The 11,780-nt window shown below is 47.5% G+C and overlaps 1 protein-coding gene and 1 long non-coding RNA gene across 3 annotated transcripts in view; one reads left to right on the top strand and one right to left on the bottom strand.

Moving 5' to 3' along the window:
* Window positions 1–5,212: 5,212 nt before the first annotated feature.
* Window positions 5,213–9,957, bottom strand: LOC138265409 (uncharacterized). Of its 2 annotated transcripts, none has more exons than XR_011199358.1 (4): window positions 9,834–9,957; window positions 9,411–9,520; window positions 8,388–8,458; window positions 5,213–7,929 (listed from the first exon to the last, which is right to left on the bottom strand). It is a non-coding gene; the product is annotated as an uncharacterized lncRNA (long non-coding RNA). The 2 variants fall into 2 exon arrangements; XR_011199359.1 differs by lacking the exon at window positions 9,834–9,957 and adding an exon at window positions 9,706–9,801 and having other exon boundaries at window positions 9,411–9,524.
* A 152-nt stretch (window positions 9,958–10,109) lies between these two features.
* Window positions 10,110–11,780, top strand: part of DCUN1D1 (defective in cullin neddylation 1 domain containing 1) — a 140,994-nt gene continuing 139,323 nt past the window's right edge. The window contains exon 1 of the mRNA XM_069213102.1: window positions 10,110–10,266. Within this exon, the coding sequence (XP_069069203.1) occupies window positions 10,264–10,266 (3 nt within the window). The 5' untranslated portion in view covers window positions 10,110–10,263. The remainder of the gene's footprint in view (window positions 10,267–11,780) is intronic.

Here is an 11,780-nt window from a genome sequence, read left to right as displayed (position 1 = left end):
AAATGTGTTACTTTCCTCTTTTAGACAAATTTGGTTACCCTGAACAACAGTCGGAATTAAATACATTTTGGAGTTACCAGAATCTAATCTTTCAGGCATCATATCCACTCTAACATTACCTTTTTAAAGCACACACCTGACATATTCAAATTTTTTCCATAATTGAAACATTCTTTATTCAAAGCTGGACATAAATTACTAGCTGTCTTAAGTTTTGATAACCCCCCCCCCCCAAAAAAAACACCAGCACCTATTTTCTATGGCGTTCTCTTTACATTTTTCACTTTTGTATTTGTCATTTTAACACTTGCCACAGATAATTATGTGTTTCATTTTAGCAACACTATCTGTCATGAAATGCTTTAAATGAAGGGACAGACTGTTCACTTTTTGTGATATCAGTTGCTTCTGCTAAAGAGAGATTCCTATGTCTGAGCAATTGCTTTATTAGAGCATTTTATGATAACCTGATCACAAAATCTTAAAACCACAATAATTCCAAAGACAAATTTAGCAGCCAATACTCCCAGATCCACATGTTCATCTGCCATCTGGTGTAGTATATAAAAATTAAATTGTTCCATAACAATATTTAGAACTTATGTGAAATCCAGCTTCAATCTACCTAGTGCCTCAATAAATGAATCACAGTCTCTACCAATAACACAAGCGAGAAGTAGAAGGGGTATAAAATGCTGAAAGGCTTCTTGACCCTCTGCTCCAAGTATATTTAAGTAAAGATCTATTTTCTGTTTAAATCAAAATAGCCCTCATCAATTGCCAACATATAGTTTTTGAATAGTCTACATAACTCTCCACATGCATGCAAGGTTGAACTTGTTCATTTAAAAATGGAAATGGCTGATGCAAATACTGCATCTTGCAATGTGTTTTCTGAAATAGGTCCAGACATTTAACAGGGGAGAGCTTCTCTTATTATAAAATTAGTTTGCAATATGGAACCTCAATAAAATATTAAACATATAATAGCTTCAGGGAGTGTGGCTAGGTGCCAATGGAGTATGTCGAGAGCTGTGTCACACCAGGCCGAACTCCACCATCCGGGGTCACCCATGGTTGCCATAGCCCTAATTTGTTTGAAGTTGTCCTGCATCTCAGGAGGGCACGATTGGATGCACATTATTTGGTAAGTTCCGTGGAGCTTGGGCACAGAGAATGAACAGAGAAGAGGAAAGAAGCTGTGGGCCTAATATGCAAAATGGCGGCGTGACGCTCAGTGCTGTGATCTAGCCGGGCCGCCATAGACGTGGCAATACATGGGCTACTGCAGGAGAATGCAGCGACTGGACTGCAGTAGGGGGATGCCACAATGGACATCGACCGCTGCCTGTGGGGGACCCATCCCCACCGCTGAGCACAGTAGAGTGAGCAGGCGGTCCGAGCCAGATAGCGGAGGGAGGAGGGAGCCAGGAATCTGAAGGCGGAGTGGAGCTTGGGAGCTCCATAAGCACTGCCCGGCACCTGTGGACTTCAGCTGCTGAGCGCTCTGTGACCTGAGGAACAGGGCCCTCCCGGGAATATCACAGCACACCTGGGGAGACTTGTGACACCATTTCACGCCGTGAACGACTGGTGCAATGCTATACGCTAGGACGAGACAAGGTTTTCAGGTACTTCCGCACCTCCATGGCACAGTCCGCAGACCCTTTGGCTTCTATGAGGTAAGCAGGGTCGCTCTTTAAGCCCGCACTGGTACTCCTGCAGTGGGGACCATCCTACTTCTCCTAATAACTAGCTCACCCGGGGATAGAGCAAGACACGAAATCTAAGGCCTCTGGGCAACCCCTATTCCCTTGCCCACCTTCTCACTGCACTGGAAGGAGTGGCAGCCCATATAACCCAGATGGATGGGGGCTGAAGGTGGGGCTGGAAGATCCAGATACTTATCATCACGGACTGTTACCTGACTAGTGTCCATGCTCTTGGGAGTGTAGTGGGAGACACCCTTATGTGGTTGAACAGTGGCGCCTAGTGAACACTAGGAGTGATATGCCCTGAATATTGCTGAGAAGGGGCCATCACAGACTATCACCAGACTGAGCCTGGGTGGGAGACGCCACTGAACATAGAATGACCGGAGAACCCACAACTGACCGGGATGGGCCTGTGAATGTCACCCTGGTCATAACTGGACACAGAGAGATCTGGAGGACACAGGAGGAGCAGGCATTGGGACGAATACAAGTGAAAGCTGGAGGTTTCTTGTTCTTTTTGGCACTATTGGCACTGCAGCTTCGTGGGGGGTTCGTATTTACAGGCATCTCGCCTAGCGGAGGGCCCTTTTTCAATTATACCTCTCCGGCTGGCTTGAGGCCACGTGCGGACCCTTGTGGACAGGGGGGACTTTGTTGGGCTCTACAACTAGTGTTGAGGGCCCAGGGCATTGCCCAGGAGTGTGTCTGGCTCTTCGCTGATGGTGCCACCTTATGGACGGGGGCACTGCTATTTCTAGAAAATTGCGAACTATCTCTCTCTTGCCTATTCCACCTCGGTCGGGGCTGGAGAACCAGAATGGGGAAATACTCAAGGAAAAAAGACATATCCGACCCAGGCCATTCACAAGAATTGACTCAGTCTACCATGGCAGAAACCAGCTCATGAGGAGAACCCCTGGCTGGAGGACTACAGATAGTCATGGCAGACACTATCGTACAGGCCATTACTGCATCCCGGGAGGCACTTGAGCTCAAGATTTACTTAGTGGCTACCAACATTGGGCTCTTGCGTGAGGACCATTGCTGCTTGGCCGAAAGCGCCGCGGCTTCTGAACGCACCTTGAAGAGGCCTCTACTGAATTGACGTCCATGAGAGAAAACTTAATGCAAGTGGAGCACCAAGTTAAAGTACTGGAGGTTAGAGCTGACCTTTGGATAACAGGCTTAGCTGAATGTATTGATGGCTCACCAGGAAATACGATTAGCTTCCTGGAACAGTGACTCTGGTGGCCCTGGAGGGACTACCGCCATTCTTTGCTTTGGAACATGCCCACCCTGTCCCTTTGTGGTCACTGCCCCCGGGGGCAGCCCTCAGGCCAGTTGTGGCCAAGTTACTATATTATAGGGATTGTGGCCATATTCTTGGACAAGCAATACAGTGGGGAGACAGAATGGTGGAAAACCATAAGGTTATGCTCTTCCCGGAATTTACTAGAGCAGACCAAAACAGGAAGCATTGTTTCTCGATGCCAAGAAGCACCTTCGGGAGCTGGGCACAGCATATGCAATGTTGTTCCCTGCATGATTACGTGTAACTCATGAGAATGCAGTACACTTTTTCACCTCTGCTTTGTTGCTCTATAACTTGATTGACCAAATCTCTAACATGGCAAGAGACCCTCCAACCGGCCAACAAAGTTCATCACAGAGACATCTTAGAAAGAAGAAGAGGAGGGTTGGAACTGCTTCATCCAGATCTCAGGCGCTGCATGAAAAGCAGAAGTGGTGGCAATCTTGAGTTGAGCAGCCCCCCCTTCCCTCTCAGAGATGATGCTCAGGGGAACACCGACTCTGACCACGCATCGGCCTCGATCTGTGGCCCTAACCTTTCACTGCCACTAATTACTCCTGGCATCTCAGATGAGAATAGTTAACATTTTCTGTGTGGTTACTGTGCTTCCTGTTTGGATAACTGATATATGTAACATATGCCCCTACTAGATTTATCTTTGCTCACCTACTGGGCGCAGGACGTAGCAGGATCACCTCTATGCAACCTCCTATTTCACCTCTACCTGAAGGGTTCTGAATATGGACTCGCCCTGGTGTGCAATTTCAATTGTCGACTGAATTGATTGACCCCCGAAGGGAAGTATGTGGTAGTAGTGGGCGGCTTAGCGGGCTGAGACTTGACACTAGTAGAAGTCTATGACCTCAATTCTGACCAGGGGAGACTCCTGGCTTCGCTATGTGGAATTATGGTGCTGCATGCACTACACAAGACATTAGTGGGGGGAGACTTTAATTGTGTTGCAATCCAGATTCTGGGCAGATCTCACCCACCACTGAAGGATTCCCCAGTCCACCGCCTGATGCAGAATTTCTCGACTTGGCAACGTAGTTGGGGTTTGCTGGACACCTGGAGTGTCCTTCACGCTGTGACCAAGGACTATTCATTTTATTCTGGTATTCATGGATTACACATGCACCTAGATACTTTCCTGTGCTCCCCTGGGGTTCATAGGGCGGTCCAGAACAGGGAATATCTGTGTTGCATGATATTAGATCATAACCCAGTGCTGCTATCTTTGGATTGGCATAGCGAGCGACCCAAGATACCTGACTGGCGGATGTAAGTGGAGACCCTGTGCATACTACTACATCACCCCTAGTGGAATGGGATGCATTCAAAGCAGTCATCAGGGGATGCTGTACAAAAGAGGTAGTGGGGGTCCGGCTCACATGGTGAGTGAACCTGACACTCAAGAAAGAACATTACCGGCCCTAGAGTTAGCAAGACCCAAAACATAGCATTAAAACATCAGCTTCTGGATGCTAAGGAGCAGTTGACAGTACTCACGGAAAAACTCTGCTGCTTTGATCACAGTTAATACACGGCTCGGGCTCATGCGGAACGCAATAGGACGGGCACCCTACTAGCTTGACTAGCGAATCCAACAACTAAAAGCTCCCTTATCCTAGAAACCAAATAAGAAATGGGGGATCGGCTTTAGGGGGAACAGCTTTATACACAAGAGGGGATTAACAGTATATTTGCCAGATACTGCATCACATTATATACCCCCCAACCACTGTCCCGCTCCTCACAGGTGGATGACTTTCTGGATTCTACGATGCTTCCGATATAAACTAGGGAGGAAGCGGAGACTACAGGAGGAGATGTGACTCTCCAAGAGGTGCGTGGAGCCAATAAAGCTACAGCCTGTGGCAAGGTTCCAAGGACCTATGGCCTGCCGGTGGAATTCTATGCTGCCTACATTGATAAACTGGCACCACAGTTAGCCACCCTTTATGCATCAGCCCAGGAGATGGGACACCTCCCCACGTCCACTTACAAGGCCTTGGTTGTCCCGCTGCCGGAAGCCACCTCCAGGCATGACATGAGGGTGTATTGCCCCTTATCCATGTTGAACATGGATTATAAAATACTCAGTTGCATTTAGGCAACCCATCTCCTCCATCTTCCATCTTATGCCCAAACTAATACATGCGTACCAATCGGGATTTACCCCATGAATATTTGCAGACTTTTTATCAGTACCGGATGTGGAGCTTCCCGATAAACACAGAGCCTTGATCATAGAGATTGACACTGAAAAGGCCTCCAGTGGGACTTTCTGTACCAGACAATGATGAAGTTGGACCTTGGGCAAGATTTTGTTCAATGTACCTAGCTGCTATATTCAGCAACCACTGCCCGAGTCTGGACCGGGAAATATATCTCCGATGCATATGAAATAGAGAGGGGCACTAGACAGGGGTGCCCGCTCTCCCCTTCATTATTTGCCATCACTGTGGAGCCACTTATAAGTAGGGCGAGATCTGGCACCTCATTTTGTGGATTCGAAGTTGAGGGTGAGCTACACTAATCGGCCCTCTATGTGGACAATATAATATTGTTTCTGTGGAGGGCAGAGGAAGACCTTCCGAAGGCAGAGGAACTTCTGGAACATCTTAGAAACATCTTGGGCCTTAGTATAAACTGGCAAAAGTTCCACCTGTTCCCGTTTAGTAGGGACATGCCCTATCCCCTGGATTTCCATGGTGATACATGGGAGGGTTCCTGTCTGAAATACCTGGGAGTTAAAATATATCATGATTTCCCCTCTTGAACTCCTGGGGGGCAATATAGGGGCGTCCCTCAGAGGGTTCCGTACCTCGGTGGATTGTTGGAAAACCCTACCATTGTTGTGGCGGGGAGGATAGCAGTAGCAAAGATACTGGCACTTCCCGGACTTTTTTTGTTACCCTGCCCCTTGTTATACCCCTCCGAATCTTTCAAGATCTGAACTCACTGTTAATAGAATTAGTACGGGAGTCAGGCAGATGCAGGGTGGCACTGGCCAAGCTGCAGCGCCTGACGACAGAAGGAGGCTTAGCAGCTCCGGACCTTGAAGTATATTATTTTGCAGTGCAACTCCAGTGGTTTAACCAGTGGCTCGCCACCAGACTGCGGTCAGAAGGGCAGTGTTATTGGAAACATCCCAAGTTTGCCTGCATTGCTGCAGATCCTGCTGCACCTGAGACGAGTACCGCATGGTGGAAACAGGGCCTTACGGGTCATTCACCGTTGCTGGAGGCATTTTCTCCAGAGCACTCAAACTAATAAGCCCTACCTGATGCAGCTGGCCTCAGGCGCAGCACTGTGGGGTCTTGAAGATTCGTCCCAATACCAGGTCACTTCAGTGGGGGAGCTCCACCGGGATGGCAAACATATGCTCTTTGCAGATTTTCCTTCCACATTTGAAATGCCGGGGGGGGGTCAATTTCTCCTACATAGAGCTGCAACCCTGTGGGCTCACTGGCATTCTGGAACGGCAGAGCCCCCGCTCCACAGGGGTTGCCGGGTACTGTGTACCGTGGGAGACCATATTAAAAAGGTAACTTGTCTCGACCAGGCTTTGCAGCACAGTATGATGCCCCCCCTTGGTAGATGGGAGGAGGACTTAGCACTGCCAATATCAGACACAGACTGGTCCAAGGTAAGGGTTAGCACTTATACAGTTGTTTTGCTTCAATAATGACCGACCTGAAACACTCATGCACTGACAAAAATCTCTGGAATGCGCTTCTTAGTCTAAAGAAGACATTTGTTAATTCACCCTGCAAGGTTCGTAGAGGAGATCAGCATGCTCAAAGTACACGTTCAAAAATGGTCACAGCAATGAAATGAAAACATGTTCAAATGATTCTCCACAGCAATATACACAGCAAATATATGTATCTATATTACAATACCAAGTAAATAAGGAATTAAAAAATGCATCACCATTAGGCAAGCGCAAATCTGCTTCATCTCTCACCTAATCAGCATCAGACCGCCAGATCCCAGAATCGATCATAAAGAGAGAGATCAATTATCCTCACGGGAAGGATGACACACCTCAGCGTCCTGAGTATGTCCGAGATCTGAGTCACTACTGGTCCATCTGGTCTCGGCCTCTTATATATTTTCAGTAAACAAGAGAGGAGAATTCTAGAAACTCCCTCCCACTGCATAAGTTTATTATTTAAAAAATGCTGGTTACTTTAGATCAGCTTTGAAAAGGACATGTCAGGAATTGGCCAAAATCCCAACGTGCCCTCTATCAAAACAAAACCGTTCCCTGCCATTCTAGTACATTCTTATCAGCCTAAGCCCTTGGTGAGAAAGAAAACACAAACACTCAGAGTAAAAACATGAGCAAGGAGCACATTATCATGGAAAAATACTCGCAGCTTTTAACGATGCAGTGGCTAATGCTAAAATAAAGTCAATAGGAAAAATGAAGTTGGTGGTCACTAATGTGACAGTGTGCTGCTAGGCTAAGTGAAACGTGGAGTCAGTGGTCAAAACACAAATATCATTACACTCCACCCTTTTGACCAATGACTAATATACCCTATAGTCCTAAAATCAACTTCTCTTTACATGTTTACTGTGACTGGCAGCAGTCACCAGGTGATAACAAGCCATGGTGTTGGTTCCATTAGATTTGCAATCAAACGGGTTGATAGGACATCCATGTTACTCTGCATTATTCCCATGCAGAACTTTGATCTGTGAAGCACAACTTGCGCCAAATGCATCCATGGGTATTGCCCTTCAAAAGCAGCAGGGGTGTTGCGCAACATGATCAATCAATCAGGTTCAGGTTCAGGTTGGGGGTGCTGTCCCTCCAGACCCAACACGCACAAGCCCGAAGGAAGACCACACAGCACACGCATGGTCAGAGGCAAGTCGTAGAATGATCTGTAAAAGAAACAAGTATGATCTTTCTTGCAAATAACATTTGTCAACATTTGTCAGCTGAAATGTGCTCCCATTTTCCTTTCCTAGTTTTATGATCAGCAGGACTCTGTATCATGCATACTGACGTGGTCAACAAACAAGAATATAATGCTCTTATGATTGAATGATACTATACCAATCTGACTTGGTATGAGGTGTATTGTTTGGTTTAAAAAACCTAATAAAATTTAATTTAAAAAACACATATAATAGCTTCTATTATAACACTGATTAGAAGTTTTGAAAGCAGAAATGAGTACCCAGTGAATTCTCCTGAAAGTGTCTGATTGATAAGCTTCAAACTCAAACTCCTTGAAACTTATCTGGTAGCAAATATGAAATATATTCCAAGGTAGCAACCAGGCATTGCACACAAACCAAGTGGCTCAAGGTAGTACAATGTGCCAAAAGATGCTTACCTGACATAGCAATCATACTTGTGCAAGGCTAATGTGGTGTTCGCTGGAGAAATTTGAGGTGACTGCTGAGCCTGTAACATTGAAATGATACAGGTGATGATTAATGCCACATGTAGTTAGGAACACTTAGCCAGTCAGAGCACAGCAACACATAGTGATCACGTGCCCCTCAGGCCGGACATCTGGACACATTACCGGTTGACCCACATTGTGTCCATGCCAAGTCGAGGCCCACTTGCTTATATTATCACTACCTTATTTGTGACTCCATGACAACTCAGTTTCTGTAAAGGCTCTCCCGGCAGTAATGTTTAATTAAACAAACCGTTCGTCTTTTGCCAAACGCCTCTTGTCTTCTGTTTTATTAAGGTAGATTCACATCTGAGCAACCAGCACTTATTATTAATGTTGCTTTCACCTTATCTGCTGCCTCTATAGATGCTTTAGCTACTTTCACCCACAACTGTTCCACTCTATGCCACTCCAGCCTAACCCCACACCACTCTACACCACAGCACTCTATGCTAAGCTACTCCACTCCACACAATGCCACTCCATTCTATGCCATTACATCCAACTCTATACCACTCTACTGTACAGTACTCTACTCTTCACTATGCCACTCCTCTCAATGCCGTCTACTCTAAGCCACTCTGCGTCACTCCACTCAATGCCACTCTGCCCCATGCCACCATGTTTTAGCCAAGCTAAACAGCAACCACGCTGCTGTATAACATTGCTAAAAGACGTTGACAAAGCCAATAGCTCTCACACAGGCAAGACCAATTGGCTTTGCCAAAGCTTTTTAATTACTGCCAGTGCTCAGAACCAACAGGACCTGGTCTACTTAAAGCCCTGGACACATCCCGTTCCAATAATGAAAATGATTCTTCCACAAATGTGCAACAAAATAACAGCATCCACATCCTGCACAGTGCTGCTTTCTACAGTCTTACAACACCAGCCCATGCACAGCCACAAAAATGACAAACCACATCATAAAAAAACGGCCAATACACTCACCTGTTGGACTGGCCTACCTGGCAGTGTCAGATTGTCCTTTAGGCCAGTCCGACAATGACGCAGAATACAAACCATAGAAAATAAGTCGTTTCGACGTGTACTTATACCACCTAGCTGACAAATAAGAGAGTAAGCTTTATTGCACCAATTATTACAATAATTAAAAATAAACATAAAATCTAACGCCCTTTCAAAATACAATGAGTTCAGGTCAGTAGTTAAAATGCAAGATAAAATCGGTCAACATTAAATAAACCAAATAAATTGAAACTATTACAAACAGCTGTCAATTTACTTTTATGTTATCACTTGACCTCCTCAGGTGCGTCCATGTTAACCTTTTGTCCTGCACTTTTTTTAAGCGTGGCCTGAACTCGTACAGTCACTCCCCACAATTTCCCCCGATTTTTTTTTTTGCTTGACCTGAATTGTTTCAGTCACTCCGGGACAGAATTTGTCTCAGTGCCTAGAGGCTACCGCAGTAGAACATTGAACACTGACTCTCCCGTAGTTCCTCCGGTGGGCTTTTTGTGTGAACGCACAGAATAATTCGGATGTTTTGCAGTCGCAGGGTGCGGGGGCCGCCTGGAAGCCCCGCTGCCCCCGCTGAGGAGGCCCGGGCCCCCGGCGCCGGCTCTGCCTCATATAACGTCCCCCCTCCGGCCGGCGGCTGTGCCGCGCTCTATCCCTTCCCCCGGTCGGGCACGGGTTGCCGGCACACAGTGCGCATGAGCGAGAACCGGAAGAGGCACCGCCAGGAGCCGCCGCCGAGAGAGAGGGAACACTGCCCGTCTCAGCAGCCGCCCGAGCCGGGGAGGAGGTGGAGGTGGAGGAGAGGAGGCCGCGCGGCAACATGGTGAGTGGCCGCCCGCCGCCGGGCCCCCGCGGGCCGCGCGGGAGAGGCCCAGAGGTGGCGGGGTGCATGGGAGCGAGCAGCAGGGGGAAGAGATTCACTGCGACACACCGGCGGCTTGGGCTAGGCCCTCAGCGCTGGGTGCAGGCACCGGGCAGGGAGGGAGGTGGGGGGCCCGGGTCACTGGGTGGGTCCACCTGCTCGGAAGCACACTGTTCGCTGCAGGGGGGCCTGGGGGTGCAGGGGCGTCGTGTCCCCCACCCGAGGGGGGAGATGCCCCAGTCATGCTGCACTGCAGAGGCGGGTTGTTTATTATCAGACCGTATAGGTGGTGGTTCATTCTCTCAGCTTTAACGCAAAAGGGTTACTTGCCCACCTGCCCTAGAAAATACTGCCAGTGCTGGTCCCCATCTCCTCTGCAGCAGGCCACCATTCATCTTAAGACTACCCATGCTGCCATGTTGGACAACCTGTCTACTGTATAATTTACCAGATAGCTCCACATGGCTCCCCAGACATGGTGTTCTACTCCCGGTGTTTAGTTTAACGCATTGCTTTCTGGGAGTTGTAGTCCCGGTTCACTTCACTTGATCCAAGTGTACTAACGTGTCTGAAAAGAACGATCTGTAAAAGACGAGCACAGGACTCGAACATTGCTTTTTGGTGACATGGAAATATCTGGTAATCTTACAGCAGCATATTATAACAGCTATAAACCCAATAGGCAGGGGGGCTGCACCATGCACCTATTGTGGCAGACACTGACCCCATGTTATGAGCACCATGTCTTTTGGTGAGGATTTTTCAGCCAATAACGCTTTCAGTGCTGGGGGGTTGTATTGCTATTTCCATTATAAGTATGGAGATAAAAGTCTCCGCATGCAAAATGTTGTTTGATAAAAAGCAGGGACTGGTTCAAGGTGGCCCTAGTGACAAAGTATAAGTGTGCAGCTGTTAGTAATTGGGTCTCTGATTGGCAGAGGTATGCACCTTGTCTATGTAGGGTTCGGAGTCCTGGTCAGGACAAATCAGTAACGCAACATAAATTAGCCTGTGCTCGCCCTCTGGTAGCTTGGCACAGAGCAGGCAGGCCTAACTTGGAAGGCAATGTGTAAAGTACTTGTGCAACACACACACAATAACCATAGGAGGTACACCACAAAAAGACTACACACAGAAGTACAAAGCTAAAGCCCTTTTATCCGGTTAATTTAACATCAGCATGAGACAGATCCAGTTCGTAAATGGTTAAATATTCGCTTTGCTGACCAAAAATAAAACAACGTTGATATCCAATAATGCAGTCACAGAGCTGATGCCGGTGGCTCCCCGGCACAAGTGCGTGATGATTTTATAGACTACAGTACTGTCCTAGTTGCGCTCCTCTCGGGGAGCATATTAGTGATTTCTGGGCACGGTCACCAGGGAAGCAGGTGGGAAACACAGGAGAATGGTGCGAATGCTGGGTTGAGCTGGGCTGCTCCAGGTGCTAGGAGAAAACTGGCGACGATTGCTAC

This window comes from Pleurodeles waltl, chromosome 11, assembly GCF_031143425.1.
Source record: "Pleurodeles waltl isolate 20211129_DDA chromosome 11, aPleWal1.hap1.20221129, whole genome shotgun sequence".
NCBI classification, from domain to species: Eukaryota; Metazoa; Chordata; class Amphibia; order Caudata; family Salamandridae; genus Pleurodeles; species Pleurodeles waltl.
The sequence above is the reverse complement of the archived record's forward strand: the minus strand, read 5'-3'. Positions and strand labels throughout refer to the sequence as shown.